The 26,870-nt window shown below is 35.1% G+C and overlaps 4 protein-coding genes and 1 non-coding gene across 7 annotated transcripts; 2 read left to right on the top strand and 3 right to left on the bottom strand.

Moving 5' to 3' along the window:
• Positions 1–362: 362 nt before the first annotated feature.
• Positions 363–4,178, bottom strand: LOC111810609 (transmembrane protein 45B-like). 2 transcript variants are annotated; one of them, XM_023697338.1, is made up of 4 exons: positions 3,952–4,178; positions 2,987–3,397; positions 1,180–1,674; positions 363–732 (listed from the first exon to the last, which is right to left on the bottom strand). In XM_023697338.1, the coding sequence occupies exons 2-3, from the start codon at positions 3,331–3,333 to the stop codon at positions 1,191–1,193; spliced, it is 831 nt and encodes a 276-aa protein (XP_023553106.1). In that variant the 5' UTR covers positions 3,334–3,397; positions 3,952–4,178; the 3' UTR covers positions 363–732; positions 1,180–1,190. The 2 variants fall into 2 exon arrangements, with proteins under 2 accessions (XP_023553106.1, XP_023553107.1); XM_023697339.1 differs by lacking the exon at positions 3,952–4,178 and having other exon boundaries at positions 2,987–3,896.
• Positions 4,179–5,916: 1,738 nt separating this feature from the next.
• Positions 5,917–17,340, top strand: LOC111810608 (protein ENHANCED DISEASE RESISTANCE 2-like). Its single transcript, XM_023697337.1, has 23 exons — positions 5,917–6,064; positions 6,262–6,592; positions 6,799–6,873; positions 7,811–7,864; positions 8,262–8,327; positions 8,764–8,867; positions 9,995–10,062; positions 10,185–10,301; positions 10,469–10,509; positions 10,601–10,701; positions 11,290–11,385; positions 12,029–12,093; positions 12,172–12,243; positions 12,360–12,515; positions 13,301–13,533; positions 13,661–13,700; positions 13,793–13,947; positions 14,060–14,161; positions 14,423–14,467; positions 14,557–14,697; positions 15,151–15,246; positions 15,411–15,512; positions 16,450–17,340. Exons 2-23 carry the CDS (start codon positions 6,452–6,454, stop codon positions 16,555–16,557), a joined length of 2,178 nt encoding a protein of 725 aa, XP_023553105.1. The 5' UTR covers positions 5,917–6,064; positions 6,262–6,451; the 3' UTR covers positions 16,558–17,340.
• Positions 17,341–17,704: 364 nt separating this feature from the next.
• Positions 17,705–21,955, bottom strand: LOC111810607 (protein LOW PSII ACCUMULATION 3, chloroplastic). 2 transcript variants are annotated; one of them, XM_023697336.1, is made up of 11 exons: positions 21,864–21,955; positions 21,505–21,602; positions 21,219–21,401; positions 20,953–21,000; positions 20,810–20,849; positions 20,595–20,695; positions 19,727–19,919; positions 19,535–19,633; positions 18,837–18,954; positions 18,174–18,295; positions 17,705–17,853 (listed from the first exon to the last, which is right to left on the bottom strand). In XM_023697336.1, the coding sequence occupies exons 2-10, from the start codon at positions 21,577–21,579 to the stop codon at positions 18,175–18,177; spliced, it is 978 nt and encodes a 325-aa protein (XP_023553104.1). In that variant the 5' UTR covers positions 21,580–21,602; positions 21,864–21,955; the 3' UTR covers positions 17,705–17,853; position 18,174. The 2 variants fall into 2 exon arrangements, with proteins under 2 accessions (XP_023553104.1, XP_023553103.1); XM_023697335.1 differs by lacking the exon at positions 21,864–21,955 and having other exon boundaries at positions 21,505–21,694.
• An 82-nt stretch (positions 21,956–22,037) lies between these two features.
• Positions 22,038–26,379, top strand: LOC111810508. The gene is made up of 2 exons (XM_023697216.1): positions 22,038–22,442; positions 25,992–26,379. Exons 1-2 carry the CDS (start codon positions 22,057–22,059, stop codon positions 26,377–26,379), a joined length of 774 nt encoding a protein of 257 aa, XP_023552984.1. The 5' UTR covers positions 22,038–22,056.
• TRNAG-GCC lies at positions 25,011–25,081 on the bottom strand. The gene has a single exon. It is a non-coding gene; the product is annotated as a tRNA-Gly (tRNA).
• Positions 26,380–26,870: the final 491 nt, after the last annotated feature.

Here is a 26,870-nt window from a genome sequence, read left to right as displayed (position 1 = left end):
TTTCCTAAATTAGCCGATGTGGGACTTTCATTCATCAAAGATGTTCATTACTCGTTACTTTACTAGAATTTATCTAAATTCTATTTTGATTCATAGAAGAGATTTATGAGTCAACCATTATACAACAAAGCATAGAAGAGATTATACCATGTAGGTCATTTTAGCTCGAAAGTTACAATTTCATATCCAAATCAAATTGAAAAACAAAATCGAGTTGAAAAGTATATCATTCATAAAGCATCTTAATACTAACATAGTATCTGGTTAATAAATCTCGACAATTGACTCTAATACAGTATCTAGTTGGTAGATATCGATAGTTAACCCTAATATAGCATCTGGTTAGTAGATCTCGACGGTTAACTCTAATATAGTATCTGGTAGATCTCGATAGTTGACATTCTAGAACAAATATATGCTTTAACCAGTTGAGGAGCTACGCTCAAGATGGTGCCCCGAACCATTATTCTTAAATGTTGTTGTTAGGGTAAATAGTGAAGGGAGGTGCTCAAAAGAAGCTATAATTTTCAATCGAAGTCCCCCAAAAGAATAAAATGGCACATGATTACACAGAAAGAACTTAAGCAACAAGATCGTGGAAAGTCATTGGAGAAGGATTATAGAGAACTACTTGCCTCAAAAGTATTGCAAAGTGAACTGTAAAAGGGCACAACTGCAATTCTCCATCCCTTTTCCTTCTTTTCTTCCTGGTTCGTGGAAGTTACTTTTCCCCTGTATTTCACGAATAAGTCCTTAAACTTTTAATTTCATAAAAATTTAACCTTAAACTCGGAGACAAAACTAATAACATGAAATAGTTAAGTATCGTTTTTCTCTAATATACGTGTGTATATGACAATCACGAGCTTTACTAGATTGTATTTCAAGTGTATTTGAAAGTGCTTCTAGAATAAATACTTCTAATAAAAGTGTTTCAATGATAAGAACTCGAGTAAAAGTGTTCAATAAAAAATCACTAGGGGGGTTTTAACGTAAATCACGTTTAGGTGTTGTTTACGTCTTTTAAACCATTTTTATATTACTCGAAAACTAGATGAACAACTTTAGTAACATGGCATGAGTTTCTAAATGAAGCTAAAGAAGTTTTTATGCAAGAAACAAAACTAGAAGTCACCTAGAGAATCCTACCAAAAGATGAAAGTTCTGATGCATACATACCTGGAAATAATCTAGTCTTGAGCATGGATGGCATTCGAGCTCCCGAGGTCAGAACACCCGTACTTTGCTGCTACAAAGCAGTAAACTCCTACGACTCCGCCAAGAACTCCGAGGACCATCGAAAAGAGCTGGAAATTTGCAAGGAATTCACCTCTAACCTCACTATCTTTTGAATGACACATGACCATCATATCGTCCTTGAGCTCACAACCATCAGGCATCATTGGACCATACAGAGTGAAGGCTGTCTGATAAAACCAAAGGCCCTGAAGGGTGATGGCGATGCCGCTGCACATGTCGACTGGAAAGCTGGTAGGTAAAATAGCTCCAGCAACCGTCGACAAAATGCAGAGGCCTATCAAGAGGACAAGGAGAATATGGTAGTAACCTTCAAGGCCTTTATGAGTAGTTGAATGAAAGTAAAACAATAGATACTCAGCGCAGAATGCCGTGGAAGCAATCAGGCAAAGCGCTTCATCTGGTAGGCGAACAAATCTGAATGCAAATAGGTGAGAGTGGATTAATCAGCTCTCTTTCAGAGAAAACTAGTGATTAAGACATAGTAAAGGATAAACTGCACATAAACTTAGAAACAGAAAATTCACAGCTAAATTCAATATTTGAATATTTCCCACATCAGTTGGAGAGGGGAACGAAACATTCCTTATAAGGGTGTAGAAACCTCTCCCTATTAGACGTGTTTTAAAACCATGAGGCTCATGGCGATACGTAACGGGCTAAAGCGGACAATATCTACTAGCGGTGGGTTTGAGCCGTTACAAATGGTATCAGAACCAGGCACCAAGCGGTGTGCCAGCGAGGACGCTGGCCCCCAAGGGGGTGGATTGTGAGATCCCACATCGGTTGGAGAGGGAAACGAAGCATTCCTTATAAGGGTGTGGAAACCTCTCCCTAGTAGACGCGTTTTAAAACCATGAGACTAATAGCGATACGTAATAGGCCAAAGCAAACAATTTCTACTAGCGGTGGGCTTGGTCTGTTACAACTTCAAATTCTGGATTACAAACTCCTACAAACTGATAGATAGCAGAAATTGGGGAAGAAAATTGTCTTTCAAGCGAAGATCAAGAACGGCACAGCTTAAATTATGACATATATACAAGAAACTGCTGTTGCTTTCAATTTAATATCACTTGTTTTTCATACATGTGTTCCTAAGATGCAAAGATGATTGAATGAAAACGCAAACCAAAGCAACGAGCCAGACCAGATACTTCACGGACCTAAACCTCGGTATTTTTCATCTACTTGTCCTTGTCCTTGCGGGTTTAAATTCCTTCCGAAAAGAAAATCCCAATACTTCCCACCATTAATTTGATATCTTATCTAGTAATGACTTATACCCATCATAATTCTATTAAACTACCACTCAACTCAAAAACTAAGTTATAGATACTTTTAAAATACTCTGCGTGAATGAAAAAAAAAAAAACTAACTCAACTAAAGTAACTAAATGAACCCATCTGATCTTTGTTGGAGGTGTTGGATGAAAGTTCTACATCGGCTAATGTAGGGAATGATCATGGGTTTATATTCTAGGAATACTATCTCCCCACTGGAATGAGGCATTTTGGGGAAGCCCAAAACAAAGCTATGAGAGCTTATGCTCAAAGTGGACAATATCATACTATTGTGGAGAGTCGAGTTCATCTAATAATCTTAACAAAATCTTAACAAAAGTAATCAAAACAGTTTAATGAAGAAGTTAACATTCCAAGATTTTCCTAAACTTTTAAAACACCACTGAATAGAAAATGCTTTGTTCATGAAACAAGAGAGAATTACCTCGACTTTTCAGAGAGCAGCGCGACGAGTCCAAAAATGAAGAACATGAGAAGCATCCCCGAATGTTCAAAGTTGTTCATGTGCGAAGGGTTCAAAACTCCATTAACGAAGAACTTGAGATGAGTTGAATACAAAAGCTCAATGCACAAATCAATGAAACCCCCAATGACAACAACATAAAGCTCTAAGTATTTGAGTTTTCCATTGAAGCCAGGCACAGGGTTCCACACACGGACGCGAAACAAGCTGGGATTTGACACGTACCGAAGCAGAGCGCTCCACACGTGCCAAACACCAACCAGAAGAAACAGCGTCCCTGGAAGAACATGGCCCTTGAAAGATCCCATATGTTCACAGCGCTTCTACCACTCTATTTCTCCGTCTTCTTCTCTTCTACCAGTAAAACATGATCTGTTTTCCCCTCAAAAAACACTTCCATTCAGTAAATTAACACAGAAACTTCCTCAAATCTTCTGAATGATTCGTGAAATACTTTGTGAAAGCAAGTAAGAGCACCAATAATTCTCGGAAGACACAGCAAGAACACAGAGCATGAAAAGACGAGCATTATTGAAGCTAATAATTGATGAAGAAGACAGAGAAACCTAATGTTTGAACGAAAAATAAGAATCGCTTTAGAATTTGATTCTTCTTCAAAAAGATCGCAAGTCTTCCACTTATTTGGACAAAATCGAACGATTGAAAGCAACCTCCAATATCTCAACGATGAAAAACGAAAGAAAACAGATCCACAACTGAGAGAAAACGACCAAAAGCAGCACAGAACCCAATCTAATAGCTCAAATAACACAGCAGCCATGGAAAAAGCAGAGACAAAAAAGAGGAAAAAGAGAGAGACATTTCGTATTTGAAATGGTGAAAATCAAGTAGAAATGGAAAAACAAGATCGAAAAAACGAAAATGACGACATTATTGAGTGATCATAATAAGTGGAAAGCACTCACGATTGCATAATAAGGTGATTGAGGGCCGATCCCACCATGCGAGGCCTTGTTTGTCACGGAAGAAGCAGCCCTTTTGCGGTCCCCGAAAAAGGCTTTGACGCACCGAAACAGAGAGAGAGAGAGAGAGAGAGAGAGTCGCGTGTGGAAAGTGGCGTTGACGATGGCGGCAAGAGGAGAATCTGATTCCTCTCTGTAAACCCAGCGGTTGATCATCTTTGTAATGTAAGCCAGCATTTGGATCTTACCCTAATAATTATTCAATTAAAAAAACACTTCTTTAAATGATTATGTATTAACCTAAATTAATAATATTTATAAACTTTAAAAATAAATTTAAATGTCATTACTTATAGTATTAATAAATTAAACTAGACGGGGACACATGAAATGAAAGTTCATATTCTAACGTTAAGAATCGTTCCTTTTTTTTTTTTAAATATATTAAAGCAAATTAAAAAAAAATCGAGGGTATTACTGGAAACGAGGTATGAATTTTATGAATGTAGGTATTGATTGGCGTTTTTTTAAACTTGTTTGAAAGTTGAAGGGTATTATTGTAATATTAGAAAGTTTACGGATTTGATACGAAGTAAAAATGTCAACCTGGTCGGAAATATTTTCTATAATTTAGCTGATAGTATATACTAATATGAACAAATTCTCTCGTTTTTTCAATAATTAGTTGGATAAAATCCAACCATACACTTCTTTTGGTTAAAAAATAGTGTCTTATTGATCGAGTTATACGTGTTCATATGCCTAATGCATGCATTACTCGTCAAAAGGTTAAAAAAAAAAAAAAAAAAAAAAAAAANTTGTCTACATGGCAAGAATTCAGGTCAAATTTCGGAATCCGGATTCGACACGTGATGACTCTGACATTCCCTTGTATCCCTTGTAATATGGTCACGTTACTTCTCGTTTCTAATAGTGAATACTATCCCTACAAACTAACCCAAGCCCTTCTAGTATAGAATTGTTCAAAGCAAAACACGCTTAATTTGCATTTTCTTTAAGTCTTTTTTAGTCATCATATTATCAAGATCACATTTATTGGAATGTAGTATCAGTTCATTCATGTACCATTCATTTACTCGGACCTCACAATTAACAATATAATAATAATAATATAAAGTTAAAAAAAACCCTACAAATTATCGGTATTTATTATTATTTTTAATGAAAATTTTCTCGATTTAATAATTTAGTATATAAATAAATATATACGTATATGTTTATATCTTCTTGAAATATAATTATTCAGATGAAAAAAAACATTAAACATGAATTAATTTAGATAAATTGTTATTTATTTATAACTATTTTTATTTAATTTTATTTACAATAAGCTAAATAAAAAAATAATTTACACAAAAATAGTAAGAAAAATTATCACGTAAATAAATAGAAAAAAAAGGAAGACAAATAAATGAAAAATCATCCGTATTTATTACTTGTTTTCTAAAATTGGTATAATTATTATTTTAATATTTTAATAAATAAAACTTTTGTGTTTAGTGTATAAATGGATATTTTTATTTTCAAAATAATTAAAACAACGTTGCACGTGCGAGGCACGCATACACAACTTGACGGAAAATATATCTCTGTCCAAAATGCCCTTTCCGAGAACTAAACTATTACAAATCTTTGAACATTGAAGGAGGATATTTTGGTCATTTCACATTATTGTGGATTTTTTATCCTGCCGGATTCCGGAGAAAATAAAAAATAATATAAGTTTTGTTCGTGTCTGAGCGGCCCCACCGCAAGTGCAATGGACCTTACGAAGGTAAACCCCCACACCGGTCGCCACCTAGTTTCGAGTCTATTTGGATTTCGTGACGGCGCCAAAGCTCTGTTATTATCACCCACCATCATCTTCGTCACCGCCAAATCACCACCGTACACGTGTTACTCCTCCTCCCAACACCACTCTTTCACTTACGTGGGTTCCCTCGCCCTTCATTTCATCAGTATCTTTACCCGCGTTCTTAATCGTCCGATCTCTCTCTCTCTCTCTCTCTCATCGCCACCACTTCCTAGATGTCGCGGTTTCTCCGATCGCGTTGCTCCGACGGCTCGCCCGATGGACCTACACTTCCTCTCTAAAGTCAATTCTCTTTTGTTTTGTCATTTGAATTTGTTTTTCACTTTAAAGAGAGAATGGTTTGATTTGTTGTCTTTACTGGTAGACTCAAATTGCAAAAGTGAATTTGTGAGGAATTTGGAATTGTGGTTAGAAACTTGAAAGTTCTTGTCCTTGCCATGCCGGACGTCTGAATCTGTGTTTTCGATTGTTTGCCTCAGAAATTCTCAGCGTCGCGATGATCGATCAAGTCACTTGAACTCTACTGATGTTGTGGAAGCAAGGAAGCAAGGATTGTTTTCTGAGCTTCCGAGTTTGCGAAACTGTGCATACTCTATTTGATTATTTCAGATATTCAGTTTTCGGCCTGTAGGAGGAATTCATCTGGCGCAAATCAAGTTTGTTAAAGGTATGTCGTCGAAGATTGTGTATGAAGGTTGGATGGTGCGGTATGGCCGGCGGAAGATTGGCAGGTCCTTCATTCACATGCGGTATTTTGTGCTTGAATCTCGGTTACTGGCGTATTATAAGAGGAAGCCGCAGGATAATCAAGTAGGTGTTGTGCGATATAGTTCAGGATTTTCGATTTTTGGTGTTGTGTTTTGTATTTCGAGTGAAGTTGTAGCATCTCCGTATAAGATATTAATATGCACGAATGGCTAAATTGCGTCAAATGCCTGTGTCATATCCATCTGCATTCTTACGTTTTTTTTAGAAATGAATTTCTTACGTGCCTGTTTTATGATCTTTCGAGGCAGGTTCCAATTAAGAGCATGCTAGTAGATGGAAACTGTAGAGTGGAGGATCGTGGCTTAAAGACGCACAATGGACATGTCAGTTGTTATTTCTATTTCTATTTCTACTTTTCTCTCTTTAACAATATGTTTGTCTTGTGATTGCGAGGATGAAAGCTATTTATTTGCTTTAGCTGAACTAAACAGTTTATTTAAGATTTCGAATGTAGCCAACTTACCTGTTACACTTAAGTTATTTTTTGTTGCAACAAGTAGACTCTACTGCAAAGGCAGAATTGGCTGCAACCGAGGACTAAATATCTTAGTTGTTTTTGTATCTTCTTGCGGGAAGGAGGTTGCAATTGTTTGTAGTTTGGACTCCTTAACGAGTGAACTAGTCTATAGTAGATTTGTTCATAACTCAGGATCATGATGCTCAGAAAGTCCACAGTGCCACCAAGAGAGAGAGAGAAAGAGTGGTCGAGGTTCCTGTTCGTGTGTCTTTGACTCTTTGATAATTGTAACATATGTCATACAATGCATTTTCAATTCTAATTATTTAAGGCAGAAAGAAACCAAGCATTTATAATATTTTCCGGTGAATGAAGCCAAGTTTTGGCCACCTCTTCTTATTGCTGGTATGGCCTGGCAGTTTAGTTTGCCTTTTTGGGCTTTTAGCGTCCGAAAATCCTGGGATATAATAATTATCCCTCTGAAGTAGATATCTAACCACTCTAGTCCGCGAGACTATGTTCAATTTTCAATTCCATGTACAACTAGATGATCTTGCAAATAATTATGCCTTCCCAGTTCCAATTTTCAATTACTAACATACATACTTAAGCCTGTTGGATGAGTTAGTGATAAATATGTGTATCTCGTATCAGATCATCAGCCATTAGGATTGTGATTTCACGGTTCTGAATTTTTCACCTTCTTAATTCGGTATTTCGTTTAGTGTGAATAATGGTGCTAACACTCCTTCATTGTATATTACTTTAACGATCCATTTCAATTCCTATTTTTGATGTTGTAGATGGTTTACGTCTTGTCTGTTTACAACAAGAAAGAGAAGTACCATCGAATTACGGTTTGTTCCTACTTCCAATGACTTGATTGATGAAGATTGTATGATTTTTGCCCATTGTATTATCTTCGCATTGATAATCTACGTATGAATAATTTATGCTACTGGGTTCTCTCATACTTTATTTGGTATGGTCATCAATCGCAATTATTAATCATTATTTTGTAGATAGGGGAGAGTTGGTGTATCATAATTTTATTCAGAATTCAATAATTTTAACAAGTTGCACAGTAATTTTTAGGCTTCCTGTTTTCTATGTTTTTTCATAGTTTATTTTTTGCATATGAGGAAATTTTGTTGGACTGGACATACTATGGGATGCCCTGCTTCATCACATGTTTTTTTTCAATAGTCAAAACCTTGACGGGTGCACTGATTTTAATCAGCATTTGCTTTGCAGATGGCGGCCTTCAATATCCAAGAAGCACTACTATGGAAGGAGAAAATAGAGCTTGTCATTGATCTGGTAGTATTCGAATTTCCTTTACTTGTTTTCCAACATTAACTCCAACCGAAGTGGAGTGCTTTGTAAGTTCATTGTCATAGAGTTTTTGGCTTTTAATCTTTTCATACATGAATGATAAGTTATTGTTTCCTATAAAAAGAATATCGTTAATAATGAAGAACGTACCAGTATTGAACAGTTATTCTCATCTTTTTATTAAGAATATCCTCCTATATTATTTTCTATCATGTCTTGGATATTACCTTAATGCCTGAAATCCAAATGGCTGTCTATTGCTTATTTTATTTTAGTTCTTATAATGGGTTCTTTGTTTTTTTTGGGCATGGTTTTCTTCATATCCATCATTTGCCCTCCGATTAAACATTTATGCTAGTTTTCTTATTACTATATCTCATGAATTAATGAATCTAATCTCATTTGCATGTGGAAATGTCAGCACCAAGGCTCACAAGTTCCTAATGGGAACAAGTTTATATCATTTGAATATAAATCTGGGATGGATAATGGGAGGACTGCTTCCTCCTCGGATCATGAAAGTCAGTGAGTACATTTTCCCTCGATTTGTATCCAAGAATCTGTAAAATGATTTACCTGGAGATGCTGTAATTAGGGTACTTATGTTCTGTACTTTTAGCATTCATCACACACTTCCCCCCCCCCCNCATTAAAAAAAAAAAAAGAAAAATGGTAGCTGATAGTGCTTAAACTAGTTTTGAATTTATTTTACTTGGTACAGATAATACTTGTAACTAACTGATGGCCTTTGCATTCTCTTCTCACAAGAAGTCCCTAAAATATCTTGAGCATTATTATGCATATGATAGGTTGAAAGGAAAAGATAGTAACTAGTGCTAAGTGAAATGTTGTGGCCTTGTCATGGGAATGCTTCAGAAACGGAGCAAGAGTAATAAATTAGTAGTTCCCCTTCACAGTTATGATTTAAGGAAAGGAAAGATAAAAAAATAAGCGTGGATAAAATAATAGATAATTATTGATCAATGCCCGTTTGATTTCTCTTCATTCTATTCATTGTCAAATTGGGAAGGCATCAGTTAATAAGTTCTGTTACTTTTGTTCAGTCTACCAGTCTTTTCACATGATTCATTTGAATTTAATTCGGCCACATTCTTAGTCTTTCTCTAGTCTTGGTTGGATATGAGATAAGCCTCTCATAATTGCAGCTTATGTTATGACACTTGAGTATCTCTTGTCTAGAATGCTGTTCTTGGGAATGAGGATATCCCTGGCCATTAGAACTTGGGGTCATAAGCTTTACCTTTTGCATATAGGAAGTGGTTATTTGTTGAGTTGACTTGATAATTTGACAATGGATCTGCATATTGTCTTTTTACTAATATGTAGTTTAAATATGTAATACAGTTGAAAACTTGTTTTCTGCTTTGATATTTTCTACCACATTTCTTAATGGTGTTTTAACATCCTAAAAAGATTGGTTGAATGTTTTTCTTATAGAAATCTTAAATCTGATTTGACGTTTTCCCTACATTTTTTACGGTGTTTTAACATCCTAAAAAGATTGGTTTAATATGCTTCTTATAAAAATGTTCCTCTTGTCCTTCTGGAACATATTACCAGTTATATGTCTATTTTCTGCTCAATGCGCATTTTTGTGAGACATGTCTTCTTTATTTATGAAACATTACTAGGATCAGTGCACAGGAAGATGAGGAGAGTGCTCGTCCAAGTTTACTGCGAAGGACAACCTTTGGAAATGGTCTGTCAATTATAGTTTTGCTTCTCACTTTTTTCTCTTTTCTTTCAATGATATGGCACCCAATTCTTTTTCATAATTTGATAACTCGTCTTTTAAATCCATTACCATGTAATGTATGGCAGGACCTCCAGAGTCTGTATTTGACTGGACAAGGGAAATTGGATCAGATTTTTCAAATCAAAATGCCAATAGTCAAGCCTTTTCACGGAAGCATTGGCGTCTAGTTCAGTGCCAAAATGGTCAGCTACTTAATGTTGTTGTTGTTTTTTTCTTTTTCTTTTTTAATTTTTTTTTTAATTTTTAAATTAGCCTGTATAACAAAGGATAGAACAATAAAATGGATGCTTGGAGAATTGCATTTGTAATTTCGCATTTATGGTGATCTTCTCAATCTGGTCATTGGCAGGACTTCGCATCTTTGAAGAGCTTGTGGAGGTTGACTACCTTGTAAGTTTTTTCTCATTGTTTACACTCATGAGTAGGTCTTGTCATTGATAAGTTCATAGTGTAAATGATCATGTATAAATTCTTTTTGTAGCCAAGGAGCTATAGTAGGGCAATGAAAGCTGTTGGTGTAGTGGAGGCTACTTGTGAGGAAATCTTTGAACTTGTCATGAGCATGGATGGAACACGGTTTGAGTAGGTGTTTCCCTTGTCAATTTGAGACACTTGTAGACTTAGTGCAATAGTTTTTTTTTTAAAATTTTTTCTTATTACTATTAATGTTTTTTAAAAATTGATTATAAATGAAATCATTTTGTATCTAATAAAAAACTATGCAGAAGAAATGGAACTCAGATTTCCAAGCTATATAGAAAGCTAATTTTATTGAATTTCTTGTGTATGTTGAAATCAGTTTTGTTACTTGTAAAATTTGAAGCCTATTCTTTAATTTGTCCTGCTTAGCCTACCATAAATTGATTATAAACGAAAAGTTTTATGCTAATAGTATCCTAACAAATTCCATTATTGAATGTGTCGGAAAAATTGTAGGTTAGCTTCCTTGATTACAACCCAACAATTTTGGGCAAGGAAAATGTCATATTTGACTTCCTCAATGCACCATTACATAGTCATGCCTTTGAAACATTATTATCAAAGCCCATAAGTGGTTATTTTCTCCGAAGAATCATTTTAACATTAGCTGTCATTATATTCCTAAATTGTGATTTCGCGGCCTATTTCAAATGTTTGTGCTTCTCAAAGTTTCATTTATGTAATTGTTAGGTGGGACTGCAGTTTCCAATATGGTAGCTTGGTTGAAGAGGTGGATGGACATACGGCAATACTCTACCATAGGCTACAGCTAGACTGGTTTCCAATGTAATATGCCTCTACAAAAAGTTATTTTTGCGTTTCCATTTATCAGAAAAAGCTGTTACCTTTTCCTCAATTTTGCGGACAAAGATTTCACAGGCATAATTAAAGAACACATGTAAATTAATCAAGGTGAACTTTTGAAATAGGCACATAAATCCTCGACAATAACCACTCTATGATGTGATTTCTATTTATTCGGTAGCTGCTTTCTGGAACGTCTTAGATACTTTTTTCCAAAAGTTGATCAAATGTGTTACATATGGAGAAAATAAGTGTCCTATGATGAAAACAGAGAGCTAAGAGAACAGATTTTCAATCTGGGACTATTTAGCATTTCTGGTTTATTTTCAAGCATTATCAAATTTGTACGCAACATTTCAGTTTCATGTATGTATATATATACACATGTATTTTCGTTTTAAACCCAAGAACTAATTAGAGTAGGGTTTGGAGAACGCTGTCCGAGTTGGTCTGCATCGATTACCATTTCTTAGATTCTAGTATTTTTTTTTTTGTAATTTGTCTGCATTACATGCCCTTCGTTGTTTTGTGGGAGTAACCATTTTTGCTACAATATGTTGGGAGTGGTGCAAAGTTTTCTCTCTTGGCGTTCATTTTCCTATTGTGAATTTCTCATGCTGTACAGGTTGGTATGGCCCCGTGACCTCTGCTATGTGCGCTATTGGCGCCGGAATGACGATGGAAATTATGGTTAGTGTTTTGATGATCAACTCTCGTTTGTTGCCACTGGTGATAAATTAACTTTCTTTTCCTCTTGATGTCATGCAGTTGTATTATTTCGCTCAAGGGAGCATGAGAATTGTGGTCCACAACCAGGGTATGTGAGGGCCCATATTGAGAGTGAGTTGTCAAACATTTTCATTTAGGACTGAAATTTTGAAAAATAGAGCTATTTTACAATGAGTTTTACACATGCCATCTCAACTGCCTTTTCTTTTTTTTCCTGATTTTCTAAGGTGGAGGATTCAACATTTCACCTCTGAAACCTCGAAATGGAAAGCCAAGAACTCAGGTGCAGCATCTCATGCAGATTGATCTGAAAGGATGGGGTGTGGGCTATTTGTCATCGTTTCAGCAACATTGTCTCTTGCAAATGTTAAATAGTGTTGCTGGTAGGTAGCTCCTCTAGCTCTTGCCTCGCTCAAGGAATTTTTAAAATTGCATTACTTTATTACAACTTTGATGTTTTAAATTGCATTTCTTCCACCAAAAAGCCTTTGAGGATTCTATGTTGGCAGAACTAACTGACTAATCAAATCTTCTATCATCGTAAATAAGTAAGGGGAGAGAGGATCCCCTTGTTTTAACCCTCTTCTAGCCTCAAGTTTATCTCTTGGTTTCTCATTTATAATAACCGAGAAGTTCACAGTGGACAAGCAACCCCAAATCCATTTTCTCCTCCTCTTACTGAAGCCTTTTTTGTTCAAGCATAGCATCAAGGTAAGACCAATCCACTTTGTCATGAGATTGTTCATAATCCGATTTGAGGATGCAACCAGCCTTCTTCTACGAGATCTATTCGTCAACCGCAATCATAATGGTATCTAAAATCTGCCCTCCATCTATAAAAGTTGTCTGGTCCTCGTGAATAATCAAAGGAAACACTTTCTTCTGTCTTTCAGCAAGTGCCTTTGAAATAATTTTGTAGAGATAAGATATTAAGCTAATCCAGTTCCAAATATTAGAAAATTTATTAGGACTTTGTATGTTTCTTTTACTCTTATATATATCGTACGAGAAGGTTGTGATGTTATGCAGTGGGGATTCCACATTCCATCAAGTTCCTAGAGCTTATTGGCATTTTCAAAGTAAACTCATGAAATTATAGCGCTAATGAATGATATATTACTTTATGGAAATCATGCAGTCAACTCCCATTTTTTCCTTCCTATGATAGGGCTGCGTGAATGGTTTGCACAAACAGATGAAAGGACTGCTCCTCTAAGAATACCAGTTATGGTAAATATGGCTTCATCTTCAGTTTCATCACAGAAGAGCCTGAAAGTTCAGGGGTCTAGCGTTCATGCTAGTTCTTCTGATCAAATGAATGCTGCAAATAGAAATTCTGTGATGTTGGATGAGTACTCTGACGAAGATGAAGAATATCAAATACCTGAGAATGAACCAGAGGTACAAGCTGCAGTGAGATTCATTGTGGTTTTCTTATTCTAATATATGAATAATAACAATAACTGTTTTCTTTTATTATTGTTATTTAGCATATTTTCCACCTTATAACAAGTGTTTTAATTTTTAGGTATACCCAAACGAGCAGGAGAATGATAGCAAGAGAGCAGGTAAATTCTTATGCGCTCTAGTATCCTTTTGTTATTTGGGACAAATAATTGCGTAGTAATGCTGATTTAATTTCGTATTTGGATGATGTAAGCCTTGGAAGAAGAATCAATTGATCGAATTGATTTATCCAGTTTCTCGGGAAATGTAAGGCACGATGATCGTGATACTTCTCGAGACTGCTGGAGAATTTCTGATGGAAACAACTTTAGAGTTCGTAGCAAGACCTTTTGTTTCGATAAGACTAAGGTACTTTAAACCTTTTCACTTACTACGATATTCTTCTGGATCTGTTTCCATTTCCGAAAGGCCGATCCTGTTAAGAGAACGCTTATGTCTGTGCTTAATGTTGTGTTCAAAGATTCCAGCTGGGAAGCATTTAATGGATCTGGTTGCTGTCGATTGGCTGAAGGACACGAAAAGAATGGACCACGTTGCCAGGCGTCAAGGCTGTGCAGCTCAAGTAAGCTCTTATGTCTGTGCTACAAGTTTGGCATTCTCACTTTATCTCTAGATTATATTATACAAACCTTGGTTTTCTCGTCTCTTATAGACTGCCCTCTCCAATTATACTTTTTTTTTTACTAAATAATCATCAGGCAAGGCAACAAGATACATCATCATCACTTAACCCTTTCGCATTTTTCATTTAAATAAACTTGAAAGCTCTGTGTTACTTCTCTTTTTGTTGGATTAAAGTTTCTGTATATGTTTACTTCTTTAGGTTGCTTCAGAAAAGGGTCTTTTCTCTATCGTCATAAACGTGCAAGTAAGCTCTCTATTTCATTTCAATTCAAAGAGGAAACTGAATGTACTATACTCCGAGTTCTGATGGTCGAGTTAATGCTATTTGTTCAGGTACCTGGTTCGACGCACTACAGCATGATATTTTATTTCGTGACGAAGGAACTAATTTCTGGATCTCTTTTGCAACGCTTTGTTGATGGCGACGATGAATTTCGCAACAGTAGGTTAAAACTCATTCCTTCAGTTCCCAAGGTATATATCTCCAGATACCATTCGATCTTCCATTGCTTGAAATTTTAGTCTTATTATTCTTTATTGATAGGTGATGAATAGGAGAGCTATGTAGGGTGTCTCTAGAAATCTTTTCAAGGTTTTGTACTTGTTTTCTGAGAAAATTTTGCAACTGTTCTCCTTATCAGTTAACGTTCAACTGGAACAATTTTTTTTTTTTTTTTTTTTTTTTTTTTTGCCCCTTTTTCCTAAAATTGAGTATCATTTTTTTTAATGAAAATTCTTTCTAACCCAAAATAATAATAATAATAAATCACAATGATGGTATAACTCTGGATGGTTTGAATCTCTAATTTTTCATTAAAAATGTCAATGGATTAAGTGCCTTTGGTTCAAAACCCCCCAACGTTGTATTTAAATGTTTTATAAGAAGCCATTTTTGGTTATGTTTATTAAAAATATGAAATGATGCAGGGTTCATGGATTGTTCGCCAAAGTGTTGGAAGTACGCCATGCTTATTGGGAAAAGCAGTTGATTGCAACTATATTCGAGGGCCCAAGTATTTAGAGGTACAAACTCTCCATGACTCTTGAACTTTCCGTTGGTTTTGGCTAAGAACAAGAACAGATTCTTTAATACATTCAATCAATAGAGAAAATGCTTGTTTGTTTGTTTGTTTTTAATCTCACAACACAAGTATTGTGATACTTATGAGTGATCTTTGTTCGTGCAGGTCGATGTCGATATTGGCTCGTCGACAGTTGCTAATGGAGTTTTGGGACTTGTCATTGGTGTAATTACAACATTGGTGGTTGACATGGCTTTCCTTATACAGGTTTGTTTTCAAACTCTGCAAAGTTTCTTCTTTTGTTGATGAAGATGCAATGGTCGTTACTTTTACATCATAATTTGAAAGTTTTGAAGTATCCCTTGAATGGTCTTTTGTTAAAACGGGTCATTTATTAACAAATTTTTTTTTTGTTTTTGTTTCCCAAACAAAAAAAATGTTTATTAGTTATCTTTTTAATCCGCCGTGCAATAGTTTTAAAACAACAAACAAGTTTTCAAAATTTATCATTCTATTTATATTTATAAGATACTAGAGAAAAACAAGTTATAAGTTATAGATAAAGAGGGAAAAAGTTTTAGAGGGAAATTTTAGAGTGATATTTTAGGAAAATGAGTTAGAGAAGGGGGAAGAAAAATAAATTTGGAGACAAAATTTAGAGAGGTATGATATATAGAGAGACCAATTTTGGTGTGGAAATTCAATAATTAAATATGTTCATCGGGAGAAAAAGGAGAAAAAGAATGATGTTAGGGAATAAAAATGAGTTTTTAGGACATATTTTGGGAGTGATTTTAAAATGGTTAAAATCACTTTCGATTAACATGTTTGAAACTAAAACATGTTGTTTTCTTCGTTTAAAATTAATTTAATACTAGATTTTTTACTTTTAAACGAGATGTTCATACCATCAAAATTGATTGTTTAGAACAAAAGTGATTTTTAACTATTTCAAAGTCATTTCCACTTAACATGTTCTAAATTTCCACCAAGTTTACTAGTCATAGCGTTTTTTTGAATATACAGTTCTGGTAGATTAAATACGGCCTACTAGCTTATGTAAAAAAAATATATTTTATCGAAATTTTTTGTTAATCAAGTTAAGGAAAAATAAGTGGTAAAAATAGATTAGAAAAATGGTATTATTATAAAAGTGTTAAAAGCAGTTATATAATTTGTTTTGGCGGTGTGTGAAAAAATGTAGGCAAATACAACAGAAGAATTACCAGAGAGATTACTTGGAGCAGTGCGAATGTCTCATATTCAGCTCTCCTCAGCCATACCCTCTAACTTGGACTCATCATCTGATTGAATTTATACATCAAATTATCCCTTCTTCCTTCTTCCTTCGTCCTTCGTCCTTCCTTCTTCATCTAAACACTCATTTCTCCACCCCCTCTCTTAACTTTCACTTCCTTCTCAATACCATTGCATTCTTGTCTTTTCCCCAGAAGCTCCACTTATATCCATATTATTTTTTTTATACATAAAAAAAAGAAAAAGAAAAGTGGAAAATAGAAGAATACCTACTTCCTTCTCTATCTTCTTATACCTTTCTTCATTAAGGGGGTGGGGCTTTTAGGAACTGGAGTCATTCGGGGGGGTTGTTGTTACACGAAACAGAAGCTAGAAAGAAAAAGGATGAGATAGAACCATATGCGTCCGCATCACTATATACCAGCGAGTGAGTTAATACCATTTCTCTTTTTCAAGCTCCTAATATTGAAAGATGCCTCATATTTGTGCCTTTGTTTGATTCTCTGTGGCCCCCAAAAAGGGATACTTTAGTGATCTCTTAGGGTGAAGGAGGAAGGAAGAGTTTTATAACTATTGATAGTTTGAGCTGAATGGAAATGGAAATGGAAATGGAAATGGAAATGGAAATGGAAATGGAAATGGAAATGGAAATGGTTGTTTTCTCAATAATACCCTCGAAGAACTTTCTCCTTGTGTACATTTTTCTTTTTTTTGCACTGTATTTCTTGGAGGGAAATTGGATTTAGCAATATGCAACAAATAATCTTGAACAGTTCGTGGATTTGTAATTATGTTTTATAGTTCATAGAGTTCAATTTTATTTTCTTTCTAATGCTTACATTTTGAATGAATTTTAGTGAACTTTAAGATTTAACCGTAAAGTAATCCTTCTTGAGGTTAAATTACAGTTACAGATGGGTCTTTAACTCCAAAAATAAGTCTTCTTTAATTTTAAAAAGTTTGTAATACGGCCTTAAAGTGTATAAATGTCTAAACTTTTAATCATACTTTTTATGTATATTCTAATTTTATATACAAAATTTATAGTTTGTGGATTTAAAGACTAATAAATCTGTTATTATTATTATTGGAATAGGTTAGGAATGTATTAAACATAAAACTAAATTTTAGAAGTTTTTTTTTTTTTTTTTTTTTTTTTTTTTTTTTTTTTTTTTTTTTTTTTNTTTTAATTATGTGTATTATTGGGCATTCCGTAAATTTCATGGACGTCAAATATTGAATAGGAATATACAGATTATGATGATGTAGCATTTACCAGAAAAGACTTCGATGCTAGCAAACAAATGATCCTCTTTGCATGAAAATGAAGGGTAATATCGTCTAATAAGACCTGCCAAAAAAAAAATGTAGTTCGCTCAATACATATGCAGTTAAACCAAATAATCCTCATTCAATATAGAAAAGATTATTTTTGTTTTTGCAATTTATCTTAACGGGCTACATGAGCCCCCAGTAGTTTACTGGATAAATTGATAAGTCGAGCATTCCCAACCATCTTGAAATTATTATAGTAATAAATAAACCAAATATACATCAGTAACTTTTATAAGCTTGATTTCTAAAACTATAGAACAAAAAAAAAAAAAAGTTTATGGAATGTGTGTGAGATGATTGTGAAGTAGGAGTTCATTAGTGGAGAAGTTACGTAACCTCAAGATGATGGAAGAATGTTTAAAGCGACTTCCTTGAGAGAAGGCATGTCCTGCTGCTGATGCACACAGACGAATTTATTCCTCACTTTTCTAAGGACTTTCCAAGGACCTGGGTAGCACCTACATTACCATAAATAACGGGAAACACAATAATTGAAGGTTTTAATTCTATTATTATGAAAAAAAATAATCTAAATATTTTCCACTCTAACGGGAAACACAATACTATAAGACTCTCCTGAGATTTATGGAGCTCTCGAATAGCCTCCCTTTAATCGAGGCTCGACTCCTTTCTCTGGAGCCCTCGAACAAAGTACACCCCCTTTGTTCGACACTTTAGTCACTTTTGACAACACTTTCAAGTCTTATAATTCTTTGTTCGATATTTGAGGATTCTATTGACATGGCTAAGTTCAAAGCATGGCTCTGATACCATGTTAAGAATCATGGATTTCGACAATAGTATGATATTGTCCACTTTGAGCATAAGCTCTCATTGCTTTCCTTTGAGCTTCCCCAAAAGGCTTTATACCAAATGGAGATAGTATTCTTCACTTATAAACTCATGATCTTCCACTAAATTAACCAATGTGAGACTCACTCTCAATAATCCTCAACAGGAATAATCAACGGGAAAAGATTTAAAAGTGTCGTGTTCAACCTGAAAAGAACTCCTCCTTTCTGTCCCTTGAAGTTGTGGATGTAATATACAGTCTCCATCTTGGGGAAGAGGGTCTTCGTAAGTGCCGCCAGCTTTGGGTAGAAAAATGGCGGATAATCTTTACTCTATTAAGGTCGAGTCACATAACAAACACAAAATAATAATAATAATAATAAAAGAGAACTGTGGAATTACAACCCAACAACCTGTCATGGGAAAATTCATCTCATTTTATGAAGTAAAAGAGGATTAAAAAGGACTTACAAGTCTTTCAACTTTGCTCGGTAACATGAACAATTAACAATTTAGTTTCTACCATTTCAATTTGTAACGATTTAATTACTATTTGTTTAGACTAAGAACTAAATCGTTACAAATTATAAAATACACAGTAATAAATTGTTGCATATTGAGTTATATTGTTACAAATTTAAAAGTACCAAAATTGAGTTATGAGACTAAATCATTACCAGCTAAATTCACTAGACTAATAAACTATTAATCTAAGTCTCATAAATTTAAAAAAATATGCACTAGAGGACATTTTTTTAAGTTCATGAACCAATTAAATGAAAAAAAATTAAGATTTTGACATTTTTCTTGAAATTCAGAAACCACTTAATGTCATTTTTACCGTTTTAAAAGTTGATCCCAAGCCCACTCTTCGTTGGATAATAGAAAAGATGATAAAAGGATACAGCCGGATCTAATGCGGTCGAGCTCTCCATTAAATATGATGAGCTTTCGTGTTGTGTTTGCGACAGCTTCCTTGTAAAGCTCTTCAACCACAAGCATTTCTGCAATGGGGAATAAGACGATGTAATTTAACCGACAAAGAGCAAAGTGGTTTAAAATAAGAGGGAAAAGAAACAAAGGAAGGCTGCACTAACCATTGACATTGAAATATGGATATGCAACCAGAAAAAGTTCATCTTCTGGTTTCACACGATCTGCCATTTTCACTTTCTCAACAAAACCAAAATCCTCAAAGAATGATGGTTTCGTGAGGTAGTCCAACTTGAACGAAGCTCCCTCAAATGCTGTATTTCTTGCAAATTTTACTTCGTTGGCCTCTGGAAAGAACTACAAATGTTTCTCTTTACTATAACCAACAGTCTAGAATGTGAAAGAGCTTTTTCATGGTCAGGAAAGAGAGAGAACATCAGACAGCATGCATATTACAAACAAAACAATGATTGTTAACAAAGAAAGGATGCTAGCTGCATTACATTTCCTCGTTCAAATGTCAAAATATGAATGTATTTCGGAGGACAAAAGTTGATAAATCGTAAAGATAAAAGGGAAAAAGTTGATTAATTGTGAAGAAAACAAGAAGATTTTTCTAAACTATAGTCCATAGCACCAGAGAAGTTTTTAGTACTGATATCAGAAGGAAAAGATTGATAAATTATTGAATGAGGCCACTATCATATGGCTGCCTTGTAATAGCTATTAGATTTGGATTAAAAATCTGCAGGCCTCTTAATAACCACTAGATATGAATTTGAAAACTTCTCCATCATACATCTGATGATGAAAATGTGTTAGCCACATTGTGTCGACCTCACTGAGTAGTTTCTCGAGAAAAAGGGAAAAATCTTCATAGTTTTGATCTGTATGCAGATGAAATTTCAGAGAGACGCATAAAAGATCGATTGCTTCTTAGTTCCTTCCAGTGATAAATTCTATAGCATATATATGTGAACGCAAACATTTTATTTTATAAGACAATAGAAGGATAATGGAGTAGGACATTACCACTCTGGTCCTGGTGGCTTTCAGTGGCTCTATGAAGCAGTCACAAAATTGGCGAATCAATTGCATACTCCCAGTCATTTCGATTCCTCCTTCGCCATCACCTGATACATAAGGTTATATGGTCTGTAACAGGCAAAGGAAGTTACTAGAGAGGCCTGGGAAAGACTTGAGATGGTAACACAATTAAAATGCAATAAATCGAGAACAGGAAGAACCTGGAACTGATTCGAGTCCAGCAGTTGGAAATTCAATCTCCTGAAGTAGAATAGATTTGATCAGAAAACTCAAGACTATTTTATGAATCTATTATAAATGCTTCTCTCCATTCCACAGAAATCAAAATGTGCTCAAAACTAACCATCAACTGTTTGTTGTCTCTTAAAGCCGCTTCAGTTGCTTTTTTCGCCTGCAGTTTTTTATAGACGAGATCCGAAAATGACAGTTACATCTCAAAGTTTAACGTAATTTGAAAAAAACATGAAATGAAAAGCTAAGTGGAAGTTAATTGAAGTAGCTAACTACCACAAGAAAACGCACACAGCATTGAAGTGATCGTAGAAAAAATGGCTCCAAGAAGTAAAAACAAAAAAACAAACGAGATTTCTAAAGTGATTGAAACCAAACCTGATCAAGAAGATCAAAATAATCTCGTGGAAACGGAACGTCAAAATCAGTCGAAGTATCGCTACTCTCGCGATTACTCGAATTCGACAGAACTCTGAGATTTCTTCCCGCCATAAACTCCAACACTGAACTAGAAAGTAAACTCCGATGAATTTTCCGGTGAGACATCCTGAAACACGCAAACTACCGATAGAAACAGAGAAAAAATACTTGAGGAAAAAGAATTTCGAAGTAAAATAGAGCAGAACGCCAAAGAAAACGAGAAAGAAACTTCACGAGAAATTACATTTCGAGAAGGAAGTGGAAGAACCGCAGCCGGAATGGTAGAGCTAGAGACAAAATTCGCGTTGGAGAAATACATTTCTCCTCGATCGGAAGCCTTGCCTGAGGAATGAAGCACACTTCGAAGTGAAAAAGAAAAACAAGAGAGAGAGAATATTGATGATTGATGTTCTTTCCTCCAAACGAGAGGCCCGAATGGAATCATACAAATCTTCCATTTCACTTATTTATATATATATATATATATATATATTTTTTTTTTTTTTTAATAAAAAAAAAAAAAAAAAAAAAAAAAAAAAAAAAAAAAAAAAAAAAAAAAAAAAAAAAAAAAAAAAAAGCATAGAAAGATGCTAAGATCCATACCTACGGGCCGCCATTGTCACTGAACGTATCGAAACTCCTCTTTCAATCTTCATTGATTCTCTCGCTCCACCAGCTGTAGCCTCGTCAACCTCCATCCCAATCCCCCATTTTAATACTCTACCCCTCTCTACGCTACAATTTGCCCTAATTTTTCACTTCGGCATTTCATCGAACACCTTGTGCGCACATCGCTATGGCCGAGCAGAGTCCACGACCGAAGTCATCGGAGATCCAGAACGCACCGCCGCCGAGGTCTGGCAGCGGCCGGATCACGTCGACGACGAGGTCGGCCAGCGGCGGAAGCCGGAAGGATACGCCGGATTTTCACAGCATGGCGGCGAAGCTGGAGAGGGCGAAGGAGGTGTATAGGGCGTACGAAGGGCATGGGGAAAAGCCGTCGATTATGGAGATGGCGGGATGGTGTTTCTATGAACTGTGCTCGTTGTCTGTGTTGACGGTGTTGATTCCGGTTGTGTTTCCGTTGATTATCAGCCAGATTAGTGGGGCTGCGACGGAGCCGCCGCAGGGATGGTTTAAGAGCGTTATGGGCTTCGATTGCGCTCCAGGAGAAATGCAGCTGTAAGTTCGTAGGTAAAAATTAGTATTACTTATAATTATATAAAAAATTAAAATGATTTTTACCCTTTATTTTATTTTTAAAATATATTGTAAAAATCGTTATATGATAATTTTTATCAGTTATCATATTAATTTATATGAATAATGTTATAAACTATATCATCAAGTCAATATATTTGTAACGACCCGGGCCCATCGCTAGTAAATATTGTCCCTTTTGGCTTTTCGGGTTTCCCTTCAAGGCTTTTAAAACGCATCTTCTATGGAAAGGTTTCCACATAGAGTGATTTGTTCTCCTCCCCACCCAACGTGGGACATCACAATCCACCCCCTTCGGGGCCCACCGTCCTCGCTGGCACTTGTTTCTTTATCCAATCGATGTGGGACCATCCCCAAATCCACCCCCTTTGGAGCCAACGTCCTTATCGGTACACCGTTTCGTGTTTACCCCCCTTCGAGGAACAGCGAAAAGCCTGGCACATCGTCTGGTGACTGGCTCTGATACCATTTCGTGACAAATCACCTTTTATACACTTGTTCACTGGCACTTGTTCCTTTATCCAATCGATGTGGGACCGCCCCCNAAAAAAATCACTTTATTATTTTAATTTTGAAAAAAACAATCACTCGTTTAAATTAATAAAAGTATTAGGTAAATCAAATTAGACCATAAAATTAAAATATTTACCCATGATCGGAATTGAACCCATATTTGAGCAATGGTTAGTTAAAAAAATATAACTATCTAATTCAATTAATCCCAAATTACTATCTAATTCATCCTAACATGATCGGAATTGAACCCATATTTGTACAATAGATTCAATCTGGGAAAACCCCATATTGAATCGAACACATATTTGTCCAATGGATTCAATCTGAAAACTTCATATCGAACCCATATTTGTCCAATGGATTCAATCTAAAAACTTCATATGGATTCGATGTACTTTTATCTTCAACAAGCGGCCCGACGTTCAATGTGGGTCGAAGCATATGATTGCCAGGTTGGTTGGTTAGATGTTGTTAATGAGAACAGTAATTCACTATTCTTAACAATAGGGCCCCGGAGACTTCTTGGTTCCTATTGCTTTAGCTTTACATGCAACTACATTGATCTTAGTAAAATGTGCTTTAGATGCACGTGGTTCCAAATTAATGCCGGATAAAAAGGATTTTGGTTATAGTTTTCCTTGCGACGGTCCGGGACGAGGTGGTACTTGTGATATTTCGGCTTGGGACGCCTTTTATTTGGCCGTTTTCTGGATGTTAAATACCATTGGATGGGTTACTTTTTATTGGCACTGGAAGCACATCACATTATGGCAGGGTAACGTTTCACAGTTTAATGAATCTTCCACTTATTTGATGGGATGGTTAAGAGATTATCTATGGTTAAACTCTTCACAACTTATCAATGGATATAATCCTTTTGGTATGAATAGTTTATCAGTCTGGGCGTGGATGTTCTTATTTGGACATCTTGTTTGGGCTACTGGATTTATGTTCTTAATTTCCTGGCGCGGATATTGGCAAGAATTGATTGAAACTTTAGCGTGGGCTCACGAACGCACACCTTTGGCTAATTTGATTCGATGGAGAGATAAACCAGTGGCTCTTTCCATTGTGCAAGCAAGATTAGTTGGATTAGCCCACTTTTCTGTAGGTTATATATTTACTTATGCGGCTTTCTTGATTGCCTCTACATCAGGCAAATTTGGTTAATTTTGTATGTGTTGTATCCTCGAAAATCTCATTTCTTTCGATGGAGAAGGGGATCTTCTTTCTTATATTTCTACATCTAGGATCTGACTTGTATCATTGATACTACTAGGAATGGAATCATTATGGCAAGGAAAAGTTTAATTCAGAGGGAGAAGAAGAGGCAAAAATTGGAACAAAAATATCATTTGATTCGTCAATCCTTAAAAAAAGAAATAAGCAAAGTTCCATCGTTGAGTGAGAAATGGGAAATTCATGGAAAGTTACAATCCCCACCGCGTAATAGTGCACCCACACGTCTTCATCGACGTTGTTTTTTAACCGGAAGACCGAGAGCTAACGATCGAGACTTTGGGCTATCTGGACACATACTTCGTGAAATGGTTCATGCATGCTTGTTGCCTGGGGCAACAAGATCAAGTTGGTAAGGATTCAAATATCCCTTTCTATTCATTTCTATGATCATAGAGGGACCCCCTTTACCATTCTGTATAAATCGACTATTCTATTTGTACAGATATGGTATAGGGGTGCATTCAATCTTTGTTTGTCTATTAGTTCACAGTTCTTCGCGGGGTAGAGCAGCTTGGTAGCTCGCAAGGCTCATAACCTTGAAGTCACGGGTTCAAATCCTGTCTCCGCAAAATCAAATTTTTTTGTCTAAAAAATTTAGGTTTGATCTTGGTAACTATTAATTAATGACTATTAATATTAGCTTTTTTTTCTTTCCGGATGGGAGGAAAAGAAAAGAAGGGGGGAGGATAGAACCACTATACTATCACGGTCAACTATACTTAATAATTTATCCTATTAAATTAAAAACATTAACCTATTATCCTGATCCTGGGCGGATAGCGGGAATCGAACCCGCATCTTCTCCTTGGCAAGGAGAAATTTTACCATTCAACTATATCCGCATTTTTTTTATCCCCAATGTATAGTATACATCAGTGCAGAGCTAGCCTATTATACTAGGCTATTAATACTAGGCTATTTTTATATAATTTATATATAGATTTAACGAATTCTATAGTTAATAATAGTTAATATATAATATATTTTATACTATACTATTTATATTTATAATATTTGGAATTAATCTTTATAACTAAATTAAGATAATTATATATTTTGTTTCTATATATTATTAATAATTATATATTATAATATAATATTATATAGAAATATTTTCTATAATTTTATCTAATATATATCTAATATATATATATAGATATAGATATTTTCTCGATTATCAATATCTATATATTCTTATATACTTTAAGATATATTATTTTTATGTGAATTATGTGAGATATANCCTTCGAGGAACAGCGAAAAGCCTGGCACATCGTCTGGTGACTGGCTCTGATACCATTTCGTGACAAATCACCTTTTATACACTTGTTCACTGGCACTTGTTCCTTTATCCAATCGATGTGGGACCGCCCCCAAATCCACCTTCTTTGGAGCCAGCGTCCTTATCGGCACACCGCTTCGTGTCTACCTCCTTCGGGGAACAGCGAGAAGGCTAGCACATCATCTGGTGACTGACTCTAATACCATTTTGTAACAAATCACGTTTTATAAGAGTGTGTAAACCTTCTCCTAGTAGATGCATTTTAGAATCGGAAGCTCGAAAGGGAAAGCTCAAACAACAATATTTACTGGCAGTGGATTTGTGTGTGAGTCGTTACAATATTTTAACCAATTTTGTCTGAAAAAGTATATTTAGGGTAAATTTTTTTAGGAGTAAAAGAATGTTGGAAAAATGGATGGAAAACAATAATAATAACGTACACGTGGATTTCTCTGATTGGCTGGACGCAGGTACCAAATACTAACGGAGCACACAATAAAAGTATCGGGCACCCGATTTTCGCCATTAATATGGACCTCAATCTCATGGGCTTTGGGCCTGATTCTGGCCGGCCCAATCCTCGCATTCGCCTCTTTCCACCTCGATTACGGCTTCAATCAACACCTCATCGCTGTCGGCGCCGTCGCCGCCGGAGCACTCTCTTGTCTTCCGACCGGCGTCTTCAGAACCGTCAAGATTTTTCCTCTTTACATTGTTTTAATCGTTATTGCTCACTCGGTTGCCTTCANGACGGTCCGGGACAAGGTGGTACTTGTGATATTTGGGCTTGGGACGCCTTTTATTTGGTCGTTTTCTCGATTGTACACCACTTGTGTTTTTTCTTATTTTATTTTTTAAAATTGTTTCGTAATTATTTTATGCTATTAAAAAAATATCCCAAAAGTTATACAAAATTAAAATAAAAAAAAAACAAAAAACAAAAAACAAAAATGGTTTCACGTGTTTTTCTCCTCCAATTTCAATTTTCTAAAAGTATGAGCAAATCATTATTTATCATGTTTTCCATATAAAATGAATAATTAATCATCTTAATTTAAACTTAATAAACAATAACTACAAAAACCTATTTTATTTTGTTTACATTAAAAAAATATAAATAAATATTAAACACGCTATTCTCCTTCTTTTTCTTTTTTTAAATAAATAGGAGAAATCAGAAAAAGAAAAGGCAATAAAATTAAAAATTAAAATTAAAAACATTAATTTAAAAAGCAATTTCTTTGAAGATGAATAAGTTTTAATTTAAAATTTAAAATAAAAAACAAAGAAATATATATATATATATATATATATATATATATATATATATATATATATATATATATAGA

Source organism: Cucurbita pepo, chromosome LG14, assembly GCF_002806865.2.
Source record: "Cucurbita pepo subsp. pepo cultivar mu-cu-16 chromosome LG14, ASM280686v2, whole genome shotgun sequence".
Lineage (NCBI taxonomy): Eukaryota > Viridiplantae > Streptophyta > Magnoliopsida > Cucurbitales > Cucurbitaceae > Cucurbita > Cucurbita pepo.
This window is presented reverse-complemented; position numbering and strand designations above follow the sequence as displayed.